The 23,796-nt window shown below is 38.7% G+C and overlaps 8 protein-coding genes, 5 non-coding genes and 1 pseudogene across 17 annotated transcripts; 8 read left to right on the top strand and 6 right to left on the bottom strand.

Annotated features, from left to right (window-relative positions):
* Positions 1-5: 5 nt before the first annotated feature.
* Positions 6-2,073, bottom strand: LOC108828705 (mannan endo-1,4-beta-mannosidase 7). Its single transcript, XM_018602463.2, has 5 exons — positions 1,630-2,073; positions 1,230-1,424; positions 1,006-1,128; positions 685-887; positions 6-576 (listed from the first exon to the last, which is right to left on the bottom strand). The coding sequence occupies exons 1-5, from the start codon at positions 1,957-1,959 to the stop codon at positions 132-134; spliced, it is 1,296 nt and encodes a 431-aa protein (XP_018457965.1). The 5' UTR covers positions 1,960-2,073; the 3' UTR covers positions 6-131.
* A 950-nt stretch (positions 2,074-3,023) lies between these two features.
* On the bottom strand, positions 3,024-5,646 carry LOC108824385 (GTPase ERA-like, chloroplastic). Its single transcript, XM_018597803.2, has 9 exons — positions 5,194-5,646; positions 4,982-5,127; positions 4,753-4,893; positions 4,556-4,669; positions 4,258-4,383; positions 4,009-4,107; positions 3,822-3,923; positions 3,401-3,481; positions 3,024-3,309 (listed from the first exon to the last, which is right to left on the bottom strand). Exons 1-9 carry the CDS (start codon positions 5,579-5,581, stop codon positions 3,223-3,225), a joined length of 1,284 nt encoding a protein of 427 aa, XP_018453305.1. The 5' UTR covers positions 5,582-5,646; the 3' UTR covers positions 3,024-3,222.
* Positions 5,647-5,761: 115 nt separating this feature from the next.
* LOC108827444 (uncharacterized) lies at positions 5,762-8,044 on the bottom strand. 2 transcript variants are annotated; one of them, XM_018600843.2, is made up of 4 exons: positions 7,905-8,044; positions 6,730-7,339; positions 6,217-6,633; positions 5,762-6,133 (listed from the first exon to the last, which is right to left on the bottom strand). In XM_018600843.2, exons 2-4 carry the CDS (start codon positions 7,331-7,333, stop codon positions 5,970-5,972), a joined length of 1,185 nt encoding a protein of 394 aa, XP_018456345.1. In that variant the 5' UTR covers positions 7,334-7,339; positions 7,905-8,044; the 3' UTR covers positions 5,762-5,969. The 2 variants fall into 2 exon arrangements, with proteins under 2 accessions (XP_018456345.1, XP_018456344.1); XM_018600842.2 differs by lacking the exon at positions 7,905-8,044 and adding an exon at positions 7,450-7,894 and having other exon boundaries at positions 5,762-6,136.
* On the bottom strand, positions 7,906-8,687 carry LOC108827445 (gamma carbonic anhydrase 3, mitochondrial-like; annotated as a pseudogene).
* Positions 8,688-9,376: 689 nt separating this feature from the next.
* LOC108823631 (M phase phosphoprotein 10) lies at positions 9,377-12,564 on the bottom strand. Of its 3 annotated transcripts, none has more exons than XM_018596880.2 (13): positions 11,741-12,564; positions 11,583-11,638; positions 11,367-11,457; positions 11,159-11,269; positions 10,936-11,073; positions 10,775-10,843; positions 10,629-10,670; positions 10,459-10,527; positions 10,278-10,349; positions 10,137-10,190; positions 9,901-10,042; positions 9,757-9,819; positions 9,377-9,666 (listed from the first exon to the last, which is right to left on the bottom strand). In XM_018596880.2, exons 1-13 carry the CDS (start codon positions 12,428-12,430, stop codon positions 9,650-9,652), a joined length of 1,614 nt encoding a protein of 537 aa, XP_018452382.1. In that variant the 5' UTR covers positions 12,431-12,564; the 3' UTR covers positions 9,377-9,649. The 3 variants fall into 3 exon arrangements, with proteins under 3 accessions (XP_018452382.1, XP_056851034.1, XP_018452383.1); XM_056995054.1 differs by having other exon boundaries at positions 11,583-11,640; positions 11,761-12,564; XM_018596881.2 differs by having other exon boundaries at positions 9,377-9,660; positions 11,741-12,563.
* A 280-nt stretch (positions 12,565-12,844) lies between these two features.
* Positions 12,845-14,383, bottom strand: LOC108825662 (uncharacterized). 2 transcript variants are annotated; one of them, XM_018598991.2, is made up of 8 exons: positions 14,265-14,383; positions 14,092-14,163; positions 13,830-13,988; positions 13,665-13,734; positions 13,458-13,549; positions 13,339-13,380; positions 13,162-13,242; positions 12,845-13,024 (listed from the first exon to the last, which is right to left on the bottom strand). In XM_018598991.2, exons 1-8 carry the CDS (start codon positions 14,286-14,288, stop codon positions 12,953-12,955), a joined length of 612 nt encoding a protein of 203 aa, XP_018454493.1. In that variant the 5' UTR covers positions 14,289-14,383; the 3' UTR covers positions 12,845-12,952. The 2 variants fall into 2 exon arrangements, with proteins under 2 accessions (XP_018454493.1, XP_018454492.1); XM_018598990.2 differs by having other exon boundaries at positions 14,092-14,166; positions 14,265-14,348.
* Positions 14,384-14,784: 401 nt separating this feature from the next.
* On the top strand, positions 14,785-14,873 carry LOC130500583 (small nucleolar RNA SNOR75). The gene has a single exon (XR_008939202.1). It is a non-coding gene; the product is annotated as a small nucleolar RNA SNOR75 (small nucleolar RNA).
* Positions 14,874-14,927: 54 nt separating this feature from the next.
* On the top strand, positions 14,928-15,015 carry LOC130500584 (small nucleolar RNA SNOR75). Its single transcript, XR_008939203.1, has one exon. It is a non-coding gene; the product is annotated as a small nucleolar RNA SNOR75 (small nucleolar RNA).
* Positions 15,016-15,072: 57 nt separating this feature from the next.
* On the top strand, positions 15,073-15,142 carry LOC130500527 (small nucleolar RNA Z105). Its single transcript, XR_008939148.1, has one exon. It is a non-coding gene; the product is annotated as a small nucleolar RNA Z105 (small nucleolar RNA).
* Positions 15,143-15,256: 114 nt separating this feature from the next.
* Positions 15,257-15,328, top strand: LOC130500526 (small nucleolar RNA Z105). The gene has a single exon (XR_008939147.1). It is a non-coding gene; the product is annotated as a small nucleolar RNA Z105 (small nucleolar RNA).
* A 1,356-nt stretch (positions 15,329-16,684) lies between these two features.
* Positions 16,685-16,758, top strand: TRNAI-AAU (transfer RNA isoleucine (anticodon AAU)). Its single transcript has one exon. It is a non-coding gene; the product is annotated as a tRNA-Ile (tRNA).
* Positions 16,759-16,949: 191 nt separating this feature from the next.
* LOC108828534 (oxygen-evolving enhancer protein 1-1, chloroplastic) lies at positions 16,950-18,632 on the top strand. Its single transcript, XM_018602262.2, has 3 exons — positions 16,950-17,246; positions 17,631-17,924; positions 18,024-18,632. Exons 1-3 carry the CDS (start codon positions 17,004-17,006, stop codon positions 18,483-18,485), a joined length of 999 nt encoding a protein of 332 aa, XP_018457764.1. The 5' UTR covers positions 16,950-17,003; the 3' UTR covers positions 18,486-18,632.
* A 1,971-nt stretch (positions 18,633-20,603) lies between these two features.
* Positions 20,604-21,335, top strand: LOC108826004 (uncharacterized). Its single transcript, XM_018599367.2, has one exon. The coding sequence runs from the start codon at positions 20,705-20,707 to the stop codon at positions 21,167-21,169; it is 465 nt and encodes a 154-aa protein (XP_018454869.1). The 5' UTR covers positions 20,604-20,704; the 3' UTR covers positions 21,170-21,335.
* Positions 21,336-23,020: 1,685 nt separating this feature from the next.
* Positions 23,021-23,773, top strand: LOC108824094 (STS14 protein). The gene has a single exon (XM_018597442.2). It carries the CDS (start codon positions 23,151-23,153, stop codon positions 23,700-23,702), a length of 552 nt encoding a protein of 183 aa, XP_018452944.1. The 5' UTR covers positions 23,021-23,150; the 3' UTR covers positions 23,703-23,773.
* The last annotated feature ends 23 nt before the right edge of the window (positions 23,774-23,796 follow it).

Raw genomic sequence — 23,796 nt, 5'->3', positions numbered from 1 at the left:
GACGATGATTCAAATACTTCTTTTTTATTTTTTTTACTACTAATAAAGCATATCACTATTCTATCACTAATAACTGTTCTTGGATCGCACGACTTCGAAAACAGAGTAAACTATTATTATTACATGAAGACTTAGTTTGGAATATTGTGACCTCCTTTCCTAATTGGTCCATAGCCTCTGGCTCTCTTCCATTTCTCCACATTGATCATTCTAGCGAAGATTTTGCGAATCAAAGTCAGCTTCCGCGACTGCTGAGCAATGACGTTTACAGTTGAGGAGCTTTGGCTGAGTATGATCCCATACCCATCTTGAAAATTATCCATTCCGTTTCCCAGAAGTTGCCAGAACAGTCCTCCCGCCGCTGCGCCTCCTCGTTTCGCAGACTCGTAGATCTTGGTATACACGGTGTTGAACACAAGGTCTCTCTGCGCGGGAGAATAGCCTGCTTTCTTCATTGATTTACCAAACTCTGCTATGATTATGGGTTTGTGAAGAACGTTCTGAGCGTCTTGGATGTGTGCGTCCACCCATCTGTTTAAGAACTCCATTTGGGATTGCTCGCTTGCGTCTACAAACCTACACACAAAACAAAGTTTTCAAAGTGATGCACTAAACAACAATAAGAGGTTCTTTTTTTCTAACTGATAGGGTCTAAAGACATATATTTATAGGGCAAATTATTACCATTCGTCGGGGTAAGAGTGAGCCGTGACGAAATCAATGCCAGGTATGCGGTTATTGGCGATAAAGTCTGTTCCAAACTGGCCTGGTGGGTTCAGAGTCTTGCTTAGTGGTGACGACTGACCGTAGAAACCTTCCAGGCCAGCTTCAAGCAGATGGTTTCTGTCTAGTGATTTCACATGAGCAGCCATTTCAGTAATCCAAGCCTGTTTTTATAATGACAATAATAATAATAAAACAAACCAACAAGTTAGATCCCAAAAAAAAAAAGAAAATAAAGACTATACATGTTATTATAGGTATGAAAATATGTTAAGGTGAGACCTGAATGGTTCGTCCGCTTGGATCTGAGGGACAACGAGGCTCGTTCATGAGCTCCCAAGCCATAATGGTCGGGTCATCTCTGTAATGAACTTTGGTAAAAGTATTGAATCTGTTCAGCACAGCCTGCAAAGAGATTCAAAAGGTTCAGCTGAGAAATCCATCACCTTTTTTTTTTCTTTTTGCCTAGGATTGAATTGAATGGTATACAAGTGAGAGAATGAAACCTTGATATGGTTCTTGTAGAAATCTTTAACTAGAGAGTCTGTGAAGAAATCGTCTTCAGAAGATACAGGACGGCCTTGGCTTCTAGCCCAGTCTACATATTGCTTCTTCCCTCCAAAGCTCACATAGTTATTGGCAAAGCTGAGTATGATCTTTATCCCCTGCTTTCTTGCTTCAGCTATCGCAAAATCCAAACCCTTTTCACCAGAAAAAAAAAAATCAAATCTTAAGAAAGAAACGTGGACAGAGAAACACAAGATCCTCTCATACTTAAGAAAAGCTAAACGAGACTAAACAGAGAACCTTAAATTTGCACAAAGCATTAAAGAATTGAAACTCAAACTGGTCTGATCTTAATAACTAGTTGTGTGAGTGAATCTACCACATGTCTAGTGGGGTTACCTGAAACATATCCTCATTATAAGAGCCAGGGGAATATTGGAGAGGCCTGTAACCGCCGTCACTGAAAGCCCACGTTCGAGCTACGGTTAGTCCATGGCGAGACGCTTCTTCGAAGGCGGCGGAGATCTTAGGTCTTTGGAGTGGATCGGAGGCAACGTACATGAGCCAATAGGCATTGAAGCCATTAGCGTAATAAGGATAGCCATTGAGGGTAAACTGAACACCTTTCGTTCTCACGAACCCATCCCTCGAAGACGCATCAACTCCTAGCTTCAAGCAGCTTTGTTGGATTAGGATCGATAGGAATATAATTAGACAGAAAGACTTCATTTTCTCTTGTTCTGTTCTTCTTTCTTTCTGTTGTGTGCTTTTCTCTTACACTCTTCTTCTCGCTTGTCTTAAAGTGGGTATTTATGGACACAAACTATAACCGTTTAAAAGCATTAATCTCATTTAAGAGGTGTTAATACACGCATATTCATGTATTAACATATATATATATATGCAATTTATGAGTGGTTGATTACTCAGTGATATTGTTTCTCAAAATTCAAATTGTTATACTATAAAGAAAACAATACTGTATCATATAGTACATGAGTAAGTGTAACACTTAAACTTTGAAAAGGTGTTTAAAGTAGGAAGCAAAGCAGGTGATTCCGCTAATTCTGGTCCCAATCAAGGCTAAGAAAACTCGAGTGAGACCCACTTAACACGCAAGCATAACCGTATTCATGCATCACTACTGCTTCAGTATCGGATCACGTTACACATGGCAGCATTTTGCAGGCTATTATGGCAGCAACCCACGCGTCTTCCCATTCATGGATAGTATTCATACAGCGCCTTCTTAACTTTATTTGTTTATTATTATGGGTCGGCAGCTCTACAGTTTAATTTAAAGGCAGAGACAAAAGAAATTTAATAAAGAAGCTCATGTGCCGTTGTTGCCCTCTAGATTTTTCAGTTGGGTTGACGACAAACTAAAAGTACATAAATTTATTGTCCGCCTGCAGTAAAATTGTTTTTAAGGCTCGCTCTCACGCTTTAGCAGCCAGAAGAGGCATAGGCGCAGTATGCGGATCTAACCCAACCAATTCGCTCTACTATTCATCACCGGCCATAAATCACGGATGTCCGGTCCTATACTTCTATGTAGTTGGTTAAACATCAACAAATATTGTTCATAAACTTGTACACTACAGTTTTTTTGATCTTTTAAAAATTTAATACAAATTTGGCGTTTAAAGCTATTATGAGCTTTAGCACATGACCATTACCACTTTTAGAAAAAGTAAAATTTACCTATTAATTGTTTATGTAGTAGGTTGAGAGTCTACTATGTGTGATTATGAAATGAATATTCGGTTGTTAGTTTAGTGGAACAAAACAAAAGAAGCAAAAGGAGTTTTAGATTTTCAAAGGGATAGCTGGATTGAGATTGAAAACAAAAGCTAACCTGAGGCTGATCCGTATTGGTTAAATACAAACAAAACAAAATGGGGAAAAAGCTGACCTGAGCCCCGCCATTTGCACTTTCTAATCTTCTTCATAATAAGCTCATTTAAAGACAACAGATCACTACTTACTTACTTACATAGCTCTGATATGTCCTCCATATCCATAGTACTTGAGAAGTCCCTCATCTTGTCTCCAATTCTCTTTCACTTTTACTTCCACCTTCATTCCCCATTTTATAAGCACTCAATCATGCTCATTGGAAATTAATAAATGCAACCAATCATAATACTCAATGAATATTTATAAGCACCTCAAGGAAGACTTTTTTCTGAAGGAAATCTTCAATGTCAAGTCGAGCAGCCGTTGCTAGCGTCTTCAAAGCCTTCCCTTCCTATAGTACCACCACATTGAAACCCATTTCTTCAGATGACAGACCTTATTGATCTCTGAGCAGAACAGCTTATAAACCCTATTTGCAGTTTCATCAATCATTTACATGGTGTGGATTTTTTATGACTGTCCACGGAATCAATCATTGAAACCCACTTCAGCTAAATTAGTCAGCTTATAAACCCAATTTACAGTTTCATCAATCACTTAAATGGTAGTATGCACTTTTTATAAATGTCCACAAAACCTAGCCACAGACATTTTATATTAACATGCCCAAAAACAAGGACTGCTCAATGCAAATCAGCTACCGTTCGGATTGTTAAGAGTTGTATACTTACTTTTCCTATAAGGATGATCTTCTGTGAATTTTTATCCACTACTACTTCCACTTGTATAAAATCTTTTGCAGCTGGTCTAGTTTTGTAGCTCAACACGTTCACCTGCCATATCGAAGAGAGAAGAAACCAGGTTCTGAAAACATGACTAAAGAGAGAAGAAACAATGTTTGTAAAGTTGCCAGTTGACCTGGCATGAATAAGGAACTTCATTTCGGTACTGCATAAATATCTTCTCTCTAACGATCTCAGCAACAAAGAATCTCTCTGGGTGCTCACTCACAATATCCTACAAAGTCCAATACCCGTATAACATTAAGGAGGCAAACTGTTGCATGTGAAAATACAAATAAACCTCACAAATATTTAAGCAAATTAGTCAACAAGCTCTGCTCTAAAGCAAAGGAGAGAAGTTTTTTTTTTTCTGTCAATAATATACCTTGGGATAATAAGGTGGACCAAAGGGAAGTTTGGATAAGATCCACTCTTTGACATCCTCTACTCCATGTCCGTACTTTGCACTAACAGGTATAACTTCATCAACATCTGTGAATTTTTCATACCACTGCAAGGAGTTGCAGCAACTATTAAGCAAAGAACATTACCATGACTCCACCAAGTTTTATAGTGAAACAACTTCCACCAATGCAAGTTCATCCTAAAATGGTCGGATTTTTGAATAACCAAAACCAAGGTTCACGGACGGACAGCAAGCTACACACATGAAAGAAACTAACCTCGAGTTTCTTGGCAATCTCACCAGGTTTGATGAGATCTTTCTTGTTCATAACAAGGAGAATGGGTGGCCTCTTATGGAGGTCTCCCAAGCCTTCTTTCAAGACTTCGTCTATCTAGCACATACAATCCAGAATTATGAGAGGGGACAGTAAAAACTTAACTCAAAAAAAAAAAAAAAAAAAAAACATATGCATACATAAGCAGGGGTTTTACAAGCATCAACAAGAACGACAACGCAATCAGCATTGATGGCAGCATCACGGACATTCTTCATCATCATAGTATCTAGCCTGTGCATCTTCTTCTCGATCACACCAGGCGTATCATAAAGTATCATCTGCAACACAAGATTGCATCTTAATTTCTATGTATATCATCATCAATCCCAGGCAATCGGATAATCTGTAAGAGAAAGAGGATGAGACCTGATAATGAGGGGTAGAGCAGATACCGAGAATACGATGCCTCGTGGTTTGAGGTTTATCAGTAACAATGGAGATTTTCTGACCAATCATTTGATTCGAAAGCGTGCTTTTCCCCACGTTCGGCATCCCTACCACCGCCACGTATCCTGTATGTACCAAAATATATCATTCTCAGTCGGAAATAAGGAAACGGGGTTAGGGAGAAAACAAACCGCTGCGATGAGTAGTAGTAGTATGAGGAGGAGTGTGGCCAAGCTCCTCCTCCATCTCGTAATCGTCCAGCAACGCCATGTTTCTATCGGGTTTCATGCTCAACGATAGCAGACTCCCCTCCTCCTCCTCCTCCTCTATCTCTCCTTCCTCCTCAACCTCCATTTCACTGAAGCTTCGTTGCCTTATCCATAGCTTCTTCGAGGAGGCGAGTTCCGTCCGAGGACCGTAGCTGATCACGGTACCATTGTTCTGCGCTTGAAGATGCGGCTTGGTCAATCTCCGCCGACGACTATCGATACGATGATGATATGGAGAGAATTTAGGGTTCTCAACGACGACGCAAGTAGAGAAGAATTTGTAGCGGGAAAGATTAGGAGCGGCCGCCATTGTCGGATTTGGTTTTTGAATTGATTGATAGCTTCTCACTGGTTTGTGTGATTAGCCATGGAACGAAATGTCATCTTCAAACGACGACGCTTTACCTTTTTCTATTTCTATTTACACCCCTTAAATATAGTAAAAGTAACACATTTATGACTCCACTATATTTTGGTGCTCAGAAACCCCTTAGGGACTAACCAAAATTGGTATATCACCATGATCCCTTTACACGGTCGCAGCATGAAGCTGTTTATTGATTTCCTCATCATATTCAAATTCTCGACAAAACCAAGTACAAGAAAGAAAAGAAAAAGCAAACCATATATATATATATATATATTCATATTCCTCTATTCACAAGTCCTAAACTTTCGCTTCTTCCTCACTCCTCAGACTAGGGAGCCCCATTGCTTGGTGATGGCTGAGGTTGACCTACATTTGTCAATGAGTATGGCCAAGCCAAGACTGCACCACCAAGCGTCATTGTTGCTGCAATTGATCCCCAAATCCATCTCTGCCTCCTCTTTCTCTTCTTCTTCCCCTCTCGCCTTCCACCCTCTGCTATCAACCAAACTTTAAGCATTCAGAAAATAAATACAAACATATTCTGGCAAATAATGACCATTCTTTTTTTGTCCTACCTATGGACTCTTGGTTGCGCTGGGACATTTCCCGGTTTACAGTCTCGTAATAGTGAAGGCGGTTAGATAACTGTTTGATTTCAAATTTCTTAGCTTCAAGCTCAGAAGCCATCTCCATCTCTACCTCTGCCTTGGCCAAGTCAATGTCAAGCGAGTCAGAGACAAACCTGGTGACCTCGAGTTGACAACGTAGTTCATCTGCTATGTTCATGATGTATTCGGTTCTGGTAGGATCAAGGGGAACGAACAGACCCACATGGGCCAACTGCTCTCGGAGCCTCCGCCATTGAACTTGCATTTGCTCCAAAGTCTCCTCTGCTTTCCTTCTCTTCTCGCTTTCCATCACCAAACTCAACCTCAGCTCAGCTTCAATCTTGTTAACTGAACTCGGCGTTCCGCTGTCGGTTGATGATAGTTCTGGAAACAACGACGAAAAGGAAGTTTTTAAAGTCAGCAAAAAGATACGCTTGAAAAATAATAGAGTTAGTAGGAAGCAAAGATCTAGACAGATACCATCACGAGCATCATAAAACTCCCCACCATCAGATGAAGAGATTTCGAGTGAATTTTCAGCTCCTGCATCATCTTCTACATCTGAATTGCTTACTGATTGGCCTCTGTTATAGATATAGTCAGGTTCATTATCCTTGTTAGCTTTTATTCTGACTGGCTCCAACACGAAACTTTCCCATGCTAAGCAATTGTCAGCATTAGCGCTTCCTCCGATCTCACCATTACTGATATGACTTGCATACTTGTCGTCCCAAAATGTCCCCTGAGGCTGAGGGGGAGTAGAATCCCAAACAGGACGTTCATGAAGGCCATTGGTGTCATCCGCCTCTCTGATAGGAATTGATAAGGATGTAGACTTCCTCAAAGAGAAGGTAGTAGTAGTAGCCTCCACATCGACATCCAGCTCAGAGGAGCTCTTCAAAAGAAGAGCTGGTCTTCGTGCTTTGTGGTTGACGATATAGGGAGATGGAGGGGAGGAATACGGGGAATAAGCAAGTGGGATCTCTTTAGGAGTGGCATAGAGAGAAGTGAACGTCTTTGCTTTCGTTTGCTGACTTACACACTTCTCCTCCTTGAGTGTTCCATCAAAAGCGGTAGTAGGCATATGGTCCTGCATGCATCATTCCATATTCCCAGTTAGAAATCAAAATCCTCACCATACAACAACGAGAAAACGCTTATCATACAGACCTAAGTAACAAACTAAGTGAAGAAACCTACCCCAAGACCTAAGCCACCAAATCGAAAGAAAGCTATCACAGCAAGCAATAAGCAGAAACAGATTAGATGTATACAGATACAGAGGAAAACAACAAACTTCTTCTTCAAGGCTTTTATCGCAACCAACACCTAAACCTCTTCTCCAAGGCTTTTTTTTTCCTTAACCTAGGCTTTGTGGAATTTATTATAAACAGTGACGTCAGATAACCAGTTGACGTGGCATCTCCTCGTGGCATAATAAGAGAAATATTTGCTTCAACTATTTATTTTCGAGAAAAAGTTACAACTTAAGTTGCAAGAGAACAAAACCCCTCACTCAGAATCTTTTAACAGAGAGAAAATGAGTGTCTTAAAAGCTGAAAACTTTTCTTTCCAAGTAAGCGCTAGTCAAATCAATGGACCTTTACGCTCAAGAATACTTTTTAGAGAATAAGTAAATGTAGCAACGAGAGGACCTCAAGCTGCTTTGGTTAGATTGTCAGAGAGGGAGAGATGACTGAGTACTGAGTATTATCGCGATCGTTCTTCTTGTAAATAAGCTTCTTTTAATCACTCTCGTCCAAGTTGTTTGTGTTTTCTGCGGCATGAACATGAGCTAAGTTGGAGTAATCCACAGCCGAACAGGAGAAGAAGGCTCTTTCTTCTTCTGTCACCTTCCTCAGGAAATCTTAGCTGGATTCCCTGCCCAAACCTGTGTTAAGAGATTAGAAGCAAGACTGAGAGACAATACACTTCACCAGAGCATTTTAAACGTTGAAAAGGTGTCAACGATAATTAAGAGTGCGACTATAGCAACCTCAGCGGAGGGAATTCTAGTGTTCTGCCTAACAAGAGCATGGATTGCTTTTCAACATGAGCTCCATCCAAGAAGGTTGAACTAGGCACCAATATAGACCTTGACCTCGTCTTCGACAGTGCAGCCATGTAAAACAGCACTATGACAGTGGGCAAGACCTTCCCACTTAAGTTGGACTTGGCAACGTGGACAAGAGAGTTATCCTGGATATTGGTCCCAGCTAGCTCCGACACTGATGCTGTTAACATCTCCTGCCGGAAACCACAATAAGTCGTTAGAAACTAGGGAATGAAAGAGTGTGATTAGAGATGGTAAAGTAGTGAGGGGTTACCTCTCAAGACACAACCATACCAAATGGAAGAACCTGGTCCCACAGCATGCACATCACCAACGATAGAAGCGCTAGGAGCCTCCTTATAGGGGCTTTGTCAAAAACATTCATAAGCCTGGATCCTGGAAACAAGAAGAGTTTCAGGGAACTAACTCACAATTGAAGAAGGTTTCATTGAAGGCAGCAGGCGCATAGAATATGGAGAAAGGCTGTACAAGTGAATGACAATAAGTAACTTAAATACATACAAGGAACTTATAACTCACAATTGAAGAGAATCTCATTCAGCAATCTTGTTAGAACATAAAGAAACTGATTTCCTTCTTCTGACCAAATTGGGACATAACATGGATGGATACACTACCCTAAGTTAAGAACCGAGAAAGCCCCACATTTGATCTTAAAAGCTCTTCGTAGGTCTCTCTAATCAATAATGGCAGACACAACATGACGCCTAATCTAAACTATTATGACCAGAATGTATGTAGTAGAGAGATGCACAAACTTTCGGAAGAAATGGAATGCGAGTATGAAAAAAGATCCAAAGACATTCACTCACACTCTTCTCTGAAATTATTTTTCCCTTGAAGGCGACAGCCAAGCCGATCAAGAGCTTGACTTGTTTCCCGGATCCAGAAGAGAATTTCACTAGTGAAGAAGAGCCTTACAGATCCTTGGTTTTTCGCTCTTATTCCGGTTATTAGCCGGTTCGTGTTGTTTAGAATTGAAAGAGTCAATTTTATTCTGGTTTACTAGTAGTCTCTTTAGAGTCACATTACTATGAACTTACAAAATACCCATCTTTAAAAGTGCATAAATATCAAGGTCAAAGGCATATGTTTCATCATGATTGTCTTAACAAAATTATCCACCTTAAACAGTAAAAAAAAGAGAGATTCAAATATATCTGACATGCAAAACCCTTGGCTACTATCCAATCTTCAAGTAGTCTTTTGTTTAGTGGCCTTGTGTAGTAGATTCTTTTTTTCCATAAATCAAAATGCACTGCTCTTGACTGAACTCTTATGACCTTGTATCTGCACGGCTGTATCTCTCTCTCCACTCTTTTACCATTATTCATTGCCTGCAACTTCCAAAGAGTTACAAAACGTTCAACATTTTATGCTTTTTGATATTCTCAACTATCTACTGTAATGTTCAGAGTACGAAAAAAAAGTACCGGAGTTCTGGATCTCTGTATTAGTATCCCGCGCCTTCTTCACTGGTTGTTTTGCAGATTCAGCTGTTCCACAAGCCAAATGTAAAAACATGTTAGAAATAACAAATATTGACAATGTAGGCTGGTTATTTTCAACTTCCTTACCTTTGAACTTTCTCTTCTTCTTAGCTCTCCTTCTCTTCCTCTCTTCCTGTGTAAGCTCTGACTCATCCTTAATCTTCCCTGTCCCCGCAAATATTTCCTCTGGAGCAAGCATTGCTGCATCTGACACTGCCACTGGCGCAACCTATACACATAGAAGATGTTGCTAAGTACAATAATGCTCTCATCTCAATCAAACATACAATAAAAAAACATATGCAAGAAAACACTAGAATTACCTCTTCCATTGCTATGGCTGGGACGTTTGTCTGTATCGACATTTCTTCTATTACCTGAAAGTTTTGAAGTAAAATACTGTCTCAGTTCCTAGCAAATATGAGTAAACATCATCAATTTAGGATCTAAACAAAAAAACATACTGGTTTAGGTGTAAAATGGAAGTGGGAGAGAGCATCCAACTTCAGGCATAGTTTCTTGAATAGCATGCTTGCCTGATTTAACATTTATATAATAAGCAAAAACGAGTGTGATAAATAGGCTGAACAATGGAAGGGAGAAGATCGATAGGTAAACAGAAACAAAAAAATTTCAAGTGGAAACCTCTTTCTTTAGTTCATCAGAGAAAGTTGCTGGAGCGAAGGCTGGATTTGATTTCTGCACGTATTCTTCCTGCAAATAGCCGAATGGACCAAATACAAATATGTAAGTTTCGTTCTCTCTCAAAAACATAAAACACAAAAAAAAAAAAAAATCTTGTACATCATACAAACCTCGTAAACTTCGGCAAGACCTTTCTTGCTTTTACTATCGTCCTGCATATTTCCAAAAGTAACCAAACAGATTATATCTATATTCATCAACTGTTAACCCGAGCAAAAGATGAGAACAAGGGTAGTGGTTCTCGAATAAAACTCACCAATTCCTTGGCTTCTCTTTTGGATTTAGTGGGCAGACTAGGCGGTCGTTGAACATCATCAAAACGACCCTAAGAAGTCACAAGATCAGTTATGCATGCAAAGTCAAGGAGAAGAAACAAAGGAGACTTATGTTAGAAACTAGAGCCAAAGGGAAATTTACCTCAATGATTCTGCTTTTGATCATATCCTCAAGTGAGGCAGTGACCTCTTCAGTGATTACAGGAGGAGGCCTGGCATTGTGCTCAAAATCTAAATCAACTTCTAAAGCACTATTCTTTGGCCTCTTTGTAGCAGTTACCTTTCAACATGAGAAATCATACATAAATTTAGCCAACGTTGCAAATTTCCACAGATTAATAGTGGAGTGAAACATGGGTGGGTACCTCTCCCTGCATAGTCCAGTGTTTAGGATCTAAGTTTGCTTTCTCCATCTGTTCAATCTTGGATTGAAGCTTTAGCAGTTCTTTCTCATGGGTAGAGAGTTTTTCATTGCCCTAAAAAAAGGAGGAAGAGTTAGTCAGATCAGAAATGAGAAATGAAGTCATAGCATATCACAATGCTTATTAAGAAAAAGTAAAGCCGATGTAATACTTGGTTTCCATCTCCAGCTTCCTCATCTTCAAAGACATGTTTCATCGTCTTTTTAGTCTCCTTCTTTTTACCACCGAAGAAATCTTCATACCTAATTGTAATGGATAAGGAATAAAAATTTAAGGACAAAACAAAGGTAGAAGGATTGTCTAATCTGGACACTACAATAAGCTCATTCACTGAACAAGAGAGAGAGAGAGAGCATAGGAATTATACCTGGCCTTTCCCAAATTGTCAGCGTCTTCATTGTCATCACCAGCAAAAGCACCAAACTAGAGGAGAATAACAAATCAAATATCATTCGATAGATAAAGCTAAGAAATTTGTAAACATTCATCCCACTTTATATTCAAGAGCAATGTTTATGCGTTTACCTCGTCATCTTCTTCATCCTCGTCATCTTCTTCATCCTCCTCCTCGTCCTCGTCATCATCATCACTAAAATTTTGGTTATTTCTCTTTGAAACTCCTTTATTGTTCTTGTAGTCAGTAGTCCCATACTCTAGAGCTTCACCCTCCTCTAAAAAATCCTCCAAATCTTTGATCTTGAAGAACTTGTCCTCTATTCCTTCATTCTCTTCACCATTCTCCTCCTCCTCTTCAGCTTCTTCATCTTCTCCATCCTCCTCTTCCTCTTCCTCTTCTCCTTGGCTTTGGTCAGCTTCTAGTTCATCCCCGTCATCCCCACCCTCATTATCCGAGTCAACCCCATCCATATCCATCTCATCAACATCACCCTCATGAGAAACCTCGAGGGCCAAATCTCCGAGCTTGCGAATCTCTCCAGGGTTTTTAGCAAATCGCTTGACTTCGTGTCGCAAACTCGACAACAAAGGTTGAGACTGCATATCAATCTGCTGCCAAATCTGCTCCGCGTCAAAACCATCAACCAAGAGCTCATCGAAAGGAGACTTAGGGTTGTGAGGCTTCAACTTGGTGAAGAGGTACTGAGATGCAACACGAGCCACCGAAGATATCGAGCTTGGCGCTAGAAAAACTGGTGGTTCCGTTGATTTAAGCTTCTCCAGTGCTTCCAAGCCCGAATCATTTACAGCAGCAGCCATAGATGAAGCAGCCAAGCTCTCGTTGCTTCCTACAGTGATTACGAAAGGTAGCAGTCAGTGCCTTCGAGAATTAGGTTATGGTCAATGTCAGCGTGGGTGGGGTTTAAACGGCGGTTAGGTTTATGGTATATCTCAAAAACCCTGAGAATCATATGTCTCCCGTAAAACCTCTCCTTCAGGCAGAGAGTCTACCTTATTCTTTGGACCAACTTTTGGGCCTTAGGCATTTTAATTGGGCCATTACTCAGAAGAGTTGCAAGAATGTCTCTTCTATTTCCCTTTTTGCTAACTTTTGATATCTTCGTTCACAGTATAAACTTGTTTTCTGTTGATCAAATATGATTTTGTACCACTTGAGTAAAAATCTAGTTATATGATTGTGTTGAAGGAATTTCAATCTTTGTATACCAAAAGTGGATTAAAGATCATCATCATAATATTTAAATGTTGCAATAAGAATCTCAGAGTATATCGGTCTAAGCCTTCCTACATGAGGAATCTTCAAAGGGGGAGGGGGTTGAGCTACAATACATCGCTGATGAATTTTTCGGTGAGGTCTTTAGGAAGTCCCATGACTGTATCAACTCCTCCCACCTACAAGTACAACATTACAACGTAAAAAAAAAAAAAAGGCCATTTTAGAGGTGTGTGTGCATGCATCTAAAGCAAATATGCTGGAAACGGAACAGGCAAGCTTATTATTATATCGGGGAATAGCAGGAAGGGCTAACCACGGTATCGATAAAGGGTGCAATGAGGGGATGCTCCAGCATTAAACCTCCAGCAACTTTGTATGTTACCGCATCATCAATCTGAAATATTCAAAATACAAACTTTATATGTTAGAACTCAATAGAGACTGGTTGACAGTAAGAAAAGAAGAATGAGTAGGGTTTTAGAAGATTTACAAGATCGTCTATAACTTTTTCTGGTATCTCATGGAAATAAACCTGCGTCATAACATCACACCAAAAACTCAAAACCACAAGAAAAGAGTTTCTAAGAGATGTTAAAGAGTAGTGTGTACCTCAGCTTTGTCCCATCCGATTCTTTGAACACCAGTTTTCAAGTTGCTTACTAAAACAGAGCCCACAACGCCTCCGTGTGACCCGGAATAGCCTGGTGCAGGTTTCAAATAAAAATGCTTAAAATCAAATCACATTTTTTTACTTAATGGCACAGTCTGTTACAGAAGTTGAAGAACTTGGACCAAAAAGAGAGAGAAAAAGGGGACCTTTGATAAATTGACGAGCTTCATCCTTGGTGGTTGGTTTTTCTCTAATGACACCTTTGTACACAACAACCTAAGATGATAAATGAGCTCAAGATTTAAATTATATAATGACAAGAGACAGAACACTTAAAATCAAAAGAAGAAAAAGAAGGTAAGCAATAATACAGTGTCAGAAGTAATCAATAAGGTAGGTTGAGGATCCTGAGCAAACTGACTTTGACCTCCCAATTTCGATATTATCTCATCTGCCTTAGCTTGAGCGATAGCTACGACCAATTCTTCAGGATTCTCTCTCCTGATTGCTTTCTCATCAATGTCTGCTGTCTTCAACCCCCACACACCAATACATACATACATATTACAATTCTCGATTTCAACACTGAACAGAAAACTTAATAATCCAGAGAGAGAGAAGAAGCAGTAGTACCACGACAGTGAATTCATATCCCATTTCAGCCAGTATCCTTTTTCTCGCCATCGATTGAGATCCCAGAATCATCTGCTTCGTGTTTTCAATTATTTTTCCATTCCAGCGAGAATCAAAATTAGTCTCTTTCTTATCTACACGAAAAAAGAGGAGAGGGAGAGTAAGTAAAATACCTTGAATCCTCTCTTCATCGCCATCCTCGTCTCCCCCGGGCCTCTGAGTGCAAAGAGTGAGTGAACTGTAGTAGTAGTTTGTGGTGTATTATTCTCCAACTATTCTGTCAAGTTGTACAAATGTTTTGGGCTATTATTACAGTTTTATCAAAGCCCATTTATGACTTTTAAAGCCCATTTGTTACAATTCTTAAACATGGGCCTTTTTTGTAAACTATTTAAGCCTGTTGTAGGACATCGTGTCGTTTTTCTGGAGTAACCCTAATCCTATTCCCTTTTCCTATAAATTAGACTGCTACCGTCAAAATTTTAAAATATGTACGATCTGTGTTTACGCATCATAACCTTTTATTCTCTGCAAAATTTCCACGTATTCTTTAACTTAGCTCTGTCTTGTCCTCTCTTCCTTTTTTGTTTATTTCGTATCTTGAGCTCGTGCAGTAGATAGGCATCATTTTTCTTAGTGCAACTCGATTTTTGGTGAAGTATTTGATATTTATTGAGGTGAATGGGAGTAAATTCTCAGTGATGAAGAAACAATAGATGACGAGTCCGATGAATCCATTCATAAAAAATCATGTGGACAATCGAGGCATTTGTCTGAGAGGATTGCTCTTTTTTTTTCTTGTTTTTTTTTACTTTGGTTTTCACTAAAAAGGAGTTTCTCGGTGATGAACAACACAATAGATGACGAGTCCGATCAATCCATTCTTTAAATCGTGGGGACAATCGAGGCATTTGTCTGAGAGAAATCCTCTTCTCTTTCTTTGTTTTCTTTTTTTACTATAAAGTTTTTTTTAAGAGATTCAAGGCATAATGAGGATTGTTTATTGTCATCTGATTCATCTTGATGATTCAAAACCTCCTACTCATTCTGAGTGCCAGTAATAAGTTTCTGCTCCTTAACTTCTAGGCAATTGTTCATTTTCATCCCATCTCTTTACTTGGCACAATTCAATAGCTAGCTCTTTACTTAGCACAATTCAATTCAAAAGGCATGATGAGGATTGTTTATTGTCATCTGATTCATCATATGATGATTCAAAACCTCCTACTCATTCTGAGTGCCAGTAGTTAGTTTCTGCTCCTTAACTTCTAGGCAATGGTTTCATCCCATCTTTTTACTTAGCACAATTCAATAGCTAGCTCTCGCATATAACAGTCTTTTGGTCAAGTCCTAGTGGTCTCTTCTCTCTGGCTTTACCGAAGCCTAATTCATAACCAATAAATTCAGAGACAAAGTAAATATATAGACACTTAAAAGTTGCAACAAGACCCGCACATAGCCATTTAGTAGGACTAGTGAACTTATTAATAACTTTACAAGTAAAGTCAATTCATTAAAACCTAATTCCTGCTTAATTGTATGTGTAACTAGTAAAATTTGGAGATTTTGAATTAACTGTTTGCGAGGCATCCCATTGACAAACGAAAACACATCTATTTTGCACTTCAAAAAGTATCAGCACCATAGGAGAAGCATACTTCATAAATTCTATATTTATTCTTTAATTTTATTAATTTGGTATGTACGTAATCTGAATTATGTTAAAATTGTGAATGAAATTATCACTTACAAGCATGCATCAAAAATACACAATAAAGGCGGTAGAAACTTTACAATCATGCATAAATCTTCAATCTCTATATTACCTAACCAAATAACATCATAGATGGTAAAAGACACCTGTAACCATTTTGGTTCAAAGTACCTTTTGGGCAAGTCCTAGTGGTCTTTTCTCTCTAGCTCTCCCGAAGCTCAATTCATAACCAATAACATTCAGAGACAAAGTAACATAGCGACATTTAAAAGTTGCAACAAGACCAGCACTTAGCAGGACTACTGAACTTATTAATAATGTTACAAGTAAAGCCAATTCATTAAAACCTAATTCCTGCTTAATTGTATGTAACTAGTAAAATTTGGAGATTTAGAATTAATTGTTTGCCAGGCATAATGACAAATGAAAAGACATCTATTTTGCACTTCTAAAAGAACATATGAGTTATTCCTTTTGAGTCGTTTGAATGTCAAATAGAGAATCTATCTGTGGGATGTATTTTCATTAGGGTTTACATCTTTGTATCTAATATATGTGGGTTTAACCTTTTTCAAAGAAAGAACTAGAAGCCATACTTCATAAATTATATATGTATTCTTTAATTTAATTAATTTGGTATGAAAGCTGAATTATGTTAAAATTGTGATACAAGCATGTATCAAAAATACACAATAAAGACTGTAGAAACTTTACAATCATGCGTAAAGCTTCAAGCTATAAATATACTAACCAAATAACATCATAGATGGTACACCTGTAACCATTTTGGTTCAAAGTACCTTTTGGAAGCAAAACAAAAAACAAAAAAGAAATCAATACTTGTCGAAGTTTAATGTTCTGTCAACAAGTAACAGCGAAGGCCCATTACCTCAGTTGGTTAGAGCGTCGTGCTAATAACGCGAAGGTCGCAGGTTCGAAACCTGCATGGGCCAGTTTATTTTAAAATTTTAGAAACTTTTTTTTTTCCCATATACATGTCAGCATCCGACAGTATCATATCTTCACTTAAAATTTGACCACGTGGCAACAGGAGAAACCAGTCACTACGATTTCAACAATACAAACCAATCAAAATACTCGCCTTATCCCAATCTTATCTCTCTTCTAAACCATTACTACTCTTTAGTCTTTACTTTCTCCTCTGCTTCTGATCACAAAACCATAACCATCTGTCGCCATGGCAGCCTCTCTCCAATCCGCCGCTACATTTCTCCAGTCGGCGAAAATCGCCACTGTTCCTTCTCGTGGCAGTGCTCCCCTCCGGTCGACTCAGACCGTCGGCAAATCATTCGGGCTAGAAACTTCCTCTGCTCGCCTCACTTGTTCCTTCCAGTCTGACTTCAAGGACTTCGCCGGTAAATGCTCCGACGCTGTCAAGATCGCCGGATTCGCTCTCGCAACCTCTGCTCTCGTCGTCTCGGTAACATTCTTATATCACCTACTGTTTCTTTGTAAGAATTATTAGAGTGAGCAAAGAAACACAATGGAATAACAGAGAAGAAAAGAAACTGAACGAAATAAAATGATTCTGACATCATTACTATGTCATCGCATTGTTTTTTAATTTAACTGAAAACATAACAGAACAACACTAATCCAATAACAGTTTTAGATTAGCATAATAGAATGCGTTAACCTGTATGTTCATGATCTTGTATTATTCAATTCGTTTTGGATGCAATCATTAGTACCAAACTTGTTAATGCTCCCATTCATACCAAATTGATGTTTATATGATGTAATAATTATGATCAATTTGCTGAATTGAAGTGGTTTATTTTTTTTTTGGTGGTGGTAATGAAAGGGAGCAAGTGCAGAAGGAGCTCCCAAGAGACTGACTTACGACGAGATACAGAGCAAGACATACATGGAAGTCAAGGGAACTGGAACGGCTAACCAGTGCCCAACTATTGACGGTGGCTCTGAGACTTTCTCCTTCAAACCGGGAAAGTACGCTGGCAAGAAGTTCTGCTTCGAGCCTACTTCCTTCACCGTCAAGGCTGAGAGTGTTAGCAAGAATGCTCCTCCTGACTTCCAGAACACCAAGCTCATGACCCGTCTCACCTACACTCTCGACGAAATCGAAGGCCCCTTCGAGGTTTTTATTTGCTTCCACCGCAAGAAACAGACTACTTTTGGTTTGTACTAGGGTTTCTGATTGATTGATTCTTTTCTTTTTTTTGTTGGTTTCGAGCAGGTTTCTTCTGACGGAAGTGTCAACTTCAAGGAAGAAGACGGCATCGACTACGCTGCAGTCACTGTCCAGCTTCCAGGAGGCGAGCGTGTGCCATTCCTCTTCACAGTCAAGCAGCTTGACGCCTCAGGCAAACCAGACAACTTCACTGGCAAATTCTTGGTCCCTTCATACCGTGGCTCGTCCTTCTTGGACCCAAAGGGTCGTGGTGGATCCACAGGATATGACAACGCAGTTGCATTGCCAGCTGGAGGCAGAGGAGACGAAGAGGAGCTTTCAAAGGAGAACGTCAAGAACACTGCAGCTTCAGTGGGAGAGATCACTTTGAAAGTGACAAAGAGCAAACCGGAAACTGGTGAAGTGATCGGAGTGTTTGAGAGTCTTCAGCCGTCGGATACTGACTTGGGTGCCAAGGTACCAAAGGATGTTAAGATCCAAGGGGTGTGGTATGGTCAACTTGAGTGATCATGTTATCTATATCAAAACATCTTCTCTGTTAAATTGTATTCGATGATAATTAGAACATCTTTTGATGCTTTCTATGTTTTCTCTCTTATAAAAAAAATGCAGTTATGTATGGTAAATGGTATCAAATTATCAACTTTGGTGTTATGGTCTATTGATAAAAAAGAACGTGTGCAGCTTATGAGCTATGTGCATACTTAGCCTCATTAACCGGCGCCTACATTGAACTAAGATGTTTGCGAGCAGGCTTTTTGTGAATAAATTTGATTAAATATTGGGTTTCCAATATAGTTAACTTTAAGCTAGAAGTTAACAACAACGTTGATAATTTGTGAGGTAGGTTTGTGGTATATTTAAATGAAATTAGTTAGAATAGACTGGCAAGTAGCAAGTGGAGATAGTATTTTTCATAATTTATGTAAGTAATTTAGTCTAATCAGCTTGCTCATGGACCTTACCATGTATTTAATGTGCATGAACTGTGAGTATTAAACAAAACACTGTTTAACTTATAAACAAAACATATTGTGTCTGTGCTTGGTCTTAGATCTCGTGACATGAAAGAACACAGACAATTGCATTAGCGTGGGACAGCCCATAACAATGCAGATCGCTGACAGATTATCTCTTAAATTTTAAACCTCTGGAATTAGTATATAGTTAATAAGATTGATTAATTTTCTTGGGGACAGAATTTTATTTTAAGTTCTAGCTAGAGAGGTCGGATTCACGGCAGAGTATAGTACAAGTCTTGCATTCACCAGCCAAAAAAATTTCCAAGATACTCTTACAGTAGATTCTACAAGCGTGTGCGTTAATATCATCTAATCACATGTTCTGTATCCAAGATCATCTTGTTCCGAAGCATGTTAAGTTCCATCTTATACGGATAATCCACCAATACACTAAAAATAAAACCTAAAGAAAACAGTAACAAAAACAACTTAAAATCGCGACAAAAACAGCATTGCATCGTGCTGAAAAAATGGAACTACGTAAGCAAAATTGTATTATTGTCTAATTTCACCTCATGTAATTACTATTGTTGGCCTTACATACGAATGTCACCACCGTGGGAGATCAGTATCCACTAGATCTGCAAAACCATTAGTTTATTATTCAAGTAAAGTGACTATTGGGACAAGTTCTATACGTATGAAAAAACATACAATCAGCCAAAAGATCAATTTATTAAAATAAAAATTGTCATCCGCTGATTTGATTTACGTGGAGACGTGGATGATCCTAGTGCCTTAAAAGCATAAGGAAATTTATTTGGTGTGCATGTTAATAAGTTTGAGCTATTTTTATATAGAAAGTAATAGAGATGGTAGGGTAATTAGATATTTATCTGTTGTTATTGAATCATTAGTATATTAGTATAAGCAAATGAAATGATTACTTTTGATAAAGGGTCCATTAGATAAATATCTAAACAAAAAGCAGTATGTCTACTTTCACATAGAAAAGAAAGACGATACTCGTCGACAAATAATAAGAACAAAATCATTATGAAGTAATTTCATAAAACACAATAGAAATACTTATATACAAGATTTTGCATACCGTCCAAGTCCAACATTAAGAAAATAGCACTTTGACAAATAATTTCAAGGTTCTCATTAATGCCACGTCCATGCAAAATTAAAAGTAACAATAAATAAATAAATACACCATTAGAATATATAATGGTAGGTGACTCTTGTATCTACTAAAAGGGCCCAAAAGAATCTTATAGGACCCAGAACACTGATGGACCCCACTTTCACATGCAAGTCAGTCCATATTGTCTTCACGTGAGATCTAACTCACCGGAGAGGTGAAACCTCCCGGCCATATCGATCTTGTCTGCTTGCCGGTGATGCATCTGTTGCGTCACGTGGCCCTCTCCTTCTTCACCACCTAAGCTCCTTCCTCTCCCATTCTTCGCCACGTTAATCTCTCCTTCTTTCCCGATATACCCCTCTGCATGAGGCCCATTCTGCCAACAATAACCAAACCATGAGCTGTCATGTTCCTTTCTTATCACTACACGACAAGTCCGACGTGGCCTTTAGATTCTCGAGGCTAGTTGTCTTCTTCTTCCTCTGTATTCGTATATATAAACTCCTCTCAAGGTCGTCTCTTTCAATTCACAAACCACAACACAACACAACATCAAGATCAAGAGTTAACTCATACAATAGTTACTTCCCTTTCCAAAAATCATATATATAAAAATGGGAGCTTGTGTTTCACGTGAAACTATGAGCGGAGACTCGGCGAAGGTTATATTGTTCGACGGGACTCTACAAGAGTTCTCATCTCCGGTCAAAGTTTGGCAGATCTTGCAGAAATATCCGACGAGTTTTGTCTGTAACTCAGACGAAATGGACTTCGACGACACCGTTTCAGCTGTCTCCGGCAACGAGGAGCTCCGATCGGGGCAGCTTTACTTCGTTTTGCCTCTGACGTGGCTCAATCATCCGCTAAGGGCGGAGGAAATGGCAGCGTTGGCTGTTAAAGCGAGCTCGGCGTTGGCCAAGAGCGGCGGAGTCGGATGGGTTCCCGGCGACGACAGTGACAACGGTAAAGTCTACCAACCAAAAAACATCACCGGAGTTAAAACAAACGCCGGTGGCGGAAGATGTTACGGCAGAGGAAAGAGGAGATTTACGAGGAATCTGAGCACCATCGCCGAGTAGTATCAATTAGTGTCATTTTGAAAAAAAAAGAGCAAATTCTCCTACGTAAAAATTGTAATTAGGGATGTTTGACTTTTTATTAATGGAGAAAAACAAAAATTATCAAATTAGATTTGAATTTTCGCTTTTTTGTTTGTTGCTTTATCAATGATGATGGGGTTTAGTTGATTCTCTCACACGTAATCAAATGTTTATCGAACAAGTTCTGTGAATCATCCCTCCCTCTAGTTTCTTTGTAACCGGCAAGTCGGTTCATGGTGGTTATACCTACATTTCGTGTAATTTATTCGAACGAGCCAACCGCAGTTGAATCTGAAATAATTTTGAACTATAAGGCTGCATTGAAAAATGTAAATCTTTCACAGAACTTTTTGTTTGTTTGTTGAAAGAAATAAGATAAGGATTAACATTTATGATATGTTTTGAATGGAAGTTGTGGTCCATTTCTACTTCCATTTTGTATTTTTGTTACAAATGTTCCTCAGAACTTGTGAATTTATGCCTGACTATAACCTTATATACCACAACGTGACAAATAAAAGCGAACGAGCAGGAGCGTTTCAATTTCTCTGTTGCCAGCAAGTGAATCTAATCTATTAATTTAGGGATTGGTTTTTATCTACTACTAGAAGTTGTCATTTAAATTTTGGGCTCTTTTATTATTGTTACTAGGATATCACGCTTCTTTTCTAATGCAACATACCAACTTAAATTAAACCATACATGCGCAGATCCAATTGAACTTAACCAATACCGGCTTTAATATGTTTGGTTATTTTTTAATATAATTAGATCATACATAACTGAACCAATCTCAAATCAATTGAAGCTTATCACATACGGCCATCTAAACTGATCTTCACATGTATCATATAATATCATACAAATTAGCTCAAGCACAAGAATTTATCTTCCAAAAGACTTTTATCACATACGTTCATCGTACACATTTTGTTAAGAACAAGAATTGATCTTCCAAAATAACATAATATTGGCATAGAACAAAATGTGAACAACATATGCTTAAATACGTTTTTTACGATGAAAATATTTCATTCTAAAAAACTGTGTATAGAAAGCGCGGGTAATATTGTATTAACAAAATCAAATATTTTAAATTTTAAAAATATAAGTTAAAAAGTATTGTAAAGCAAACTATTATACTAAAAAAGAAACAAGATTAAATACAAACTAACAGCATGTACAAAACAAATTTTAACACCATCCGATTATATATATTTAATAAAATATTATGTATATGTCAAATATATATATATTGCACAAAAATATTTCTAATATTATATACATATATTATATATAACATATACTATAACTAAAATATTACAAATCATGTTCCGCCCTTTAGGACGGGTCCTAATCTAGTTTTTTAATTATTTTTTGCTGGGAGGGAGGATTGCAATCTGCACCGCACAAGAATTCAATAATACAAGAGGAACTGTCGTGGAGAAAGCACAGCCACCACCCACCACCATTGGAATATTTTCCGATTATATATTTGGAACTCTTTTTTTTTTTGAAACTAACAACATTAATTAAAGTTAGAAGACAAAAAAAAACAATAATTAAAGGGGAAATTAATCCCATTAGTTAAAGGGCATTATTTTAGGCAAAACTGAAATACGTGAGGCAAAGAGGGCTGGACCCATCGGCCCTATGTAAACATTAATGGGCCTTGAAAACAAACAAAAGATATTAAATAGGGAGTTGGAGGTATCTGTCAGTCACATGCAAACACAGACAGGTTAAGGGGATCAATCACCAAAGTCACATGCCATGATCCTCTCCTTCCTTTGGGAGCATATTATTTTGTCTGCTTCCACCAATGTATCCCACATCTTTCTCCATTATTCGTCTTTATACTTCCCCTTTTACTATTATTATACGACGTTTTACTAACTCTAATGGCTCTATATAAACGATTAGTTATCTTTTCATCAGGTTGCTAAAATCCACCAAAAAAATGTCTATAGTTCATTATGCCATCCTCGTGGCATTTCTCGTCATCTCCGTCAATGCCATCTCTCCTCCGGAGAAGTTGAAACCCAAACAAACCGTTCCTGCTTCTCCTTCACCTCCCACAATCTCTGCTGTCGCCAAAGCCTTCACCGATGCGCATAACAAGGCCAGAGCTATGGTAGGTGTCTCGCCGCTAGTATGGAGCCAGACGCTGGAGGCAGCGGCGAACCGGCTGGCTCGTTACCAGAGGAACCAGAAGAAATGCGAGTTTGCGAGTCTAAACCCTGGGAAATACGGTGCTAACCAGCTCTGGGCCAAGGGTTTGGCCGTGACGCCGGCTCTTGCGGTGGAGACATGGGTGAAGGAGAAGCCTTTCTACGATTACAAGTCGGACAAGTGTGCCGCGAACCACACGTGTGGTGTCTATAAACAAGTGGTGTGGAGAGACTCAAAGGAGCTTGGCTGTGCTCAAGCCATGTGTAGTAAAGAGTCGACGGTTTTAACCATTTGTTTCTATAATCCTCCGGGGAATATAATTGGCCAAAAGCCATACTAGAAGAGAAAAAAAATGTATTAACTTACTAGAGTATCTCTATTAATGTGCCAAAAAATAATCTCATTATTTGATCTGATTTGTTAAAATTCGACAG

Source organism: Raphanus sativus, chromosome 9, assembly GCF_000801105.2.
Source record: "Raphanus sativus cultivar WK10039 chromosome 9, ASM80110v3, whole genome shotgun sequence".
Taxonomy (NCBI): domain Eukaryota; kingdom Viridiplantae; phylum Streptophyta; class Magnoliopsida; order Brassicales; family Brassicaceae; genus Raphanus; species Raphanus sativus.
Note: the sequence above shows the minus strand (reverse complement) of the source record. Positions and strands in the feature narration are given on the sequence as shown.

Excerpts from the sequence above, each read along its gene's own strand:
- LOC108828705 (XM_018602463.2), bottom strand. The coding sequence starts at position 1,959 with ATGAAGTCTTTCTGTCTAATTATATTCCTATCGATCCTAATCCAACAA. Across the intron at positions 1,425-1,629 it reads ATAATGAGGATATGTTTCAG|GGTTTGGATTTTGCGATAGC; the intron begins GTAACCCCACTA and ends TCTGGTGAAAAG. Across the intron at positions 1,129-1,229 it reads TCTACAAGAACCATATCAAG|GCTGTGCTGAACAGATTCAA; the intron begins GTTTCATTCTCT and ends ATCTCTTTGCAG.
- LOC108824385 (XM_018597803.2), bottom strand. The coding sequence starts at position 5,581 with ATGGCGGCCGCTCCTAATCTTTCCCGCTACAAATTCTTCTCTACTTGC. Across the intron at positions 4,108-4,257 it reads GTCCACCTTATTATCCCAAG|GATATTGTGAGTGAGCACCC; the intron begins GTATATTATTGA and ends TGGACTTTGTAG. Across the intron at positions 3,482-3,821 it reads AGATCATCCTTATAGGAAAA|GAAGGGAAGGCTTTGAAGAC; the intron begins GTAAGTATACAA and ends GTGGTACTATAG.
- LOC108827444 (XM_018600842.2), bottom strand. The coding sequence starts at position 7,333 with ATGCCTACTACCGCTTTTGATGGAACACTCAAGGAGGAGAAGTGTGTA. Across the intron at positions 6,634-6,729 it reads GTTTTATGATGCTCGTGATG|AACTATCATCAACCGACAGC; the intron begins GTATCTGTCTAG and ends CGTTGTTTCCAG. Across the intron at positions 6,137-6,216 it reads GCGCAACCAAGAGTCCATAG|CAGAGGGTGGAAGGCGAGAG; the intron begins GTAGGACAAAAA and ends TTTGGTTGATAG.
- LOC108823631 (XM_018596880.2), bottom strand. The coding sequence starts at position 12,430 with ATGGCTGCTGCTGTAAATGATTCGGGCTTGGAAGCACTGGAGAAGCTT. Across the intron at positions 11,639-11,740 it reads AGGATGAAGAAGATGACGAG|TTTGGTGCTTTTGCTGGTGA; the intron begins GTAAACGCATAA and ends ATTCTCCTCTAG. Across the intron at positions 11,458-11,582 it reads GACAATTTGGGAAAGGCCAG|GTATGAAGATTTCTTCGGTG; the intron begins GTATAATTCCTA and ends CATTACAATTAG.
- LOC108825662 (XM_018598990.2), bottom strand. The coding sequence starts at position 14,288 with ATGGCGATGAAGAGAGGATTCAAG. Across the intron at positions 13,989-14,091 it reads GATATGAATTCACTGTCGTG|ACAGCAGACATTGATGAGAA; the intron begins GTACTACTGCTT and ends TGGGGGTTGAAG. Across the intron at positions 13,025-13,161 it reads CACCCTTTATCGATACCGTG|GTGGGAGGAGTTGATACAGT; the intron begins GTTAGCCCTTCC and ends TTGTACTTGTAG.
- LOC108828534 (XM_018602262.2), top strand. The coding sequence starts at position 17,004 with ATGGCAGCCTCTCTCCAATCCGCCGCTACATTTCTCCAGTCGGCGAAA. Across the intron at positions 17,247-17,630 it reads CCTCTGCTCTCGTCGTCTCG|GGAGCAAGTGCAGAAGGAGC; the intron begins GTAACATTCTTA and ends TGGTAATGAAAG. Across the intron at positions 17,925-18,023 it reads AAATCGAAGGCCCCTTCGAG|GTTTCTTCTGACGGAAGTGT; the intron begins GTTTTTATTTGC and ends GGTTTCGAGCAG.
- LOC108826004 (XM_018599367.2), top strand. The coding sequence starts at position 20,705 with ATGGGAGCTTGTGTTTCACGTGAAACTATGAGCGGAGACTCGGCGAAG.
- LOC108824094 (XM_018597442.2), top strand. The coding sequence starts at position 23,151 with ATGTCTATAGTTCATTATGCCATCCTCGTGGCATTTCTCGTCATCTCC.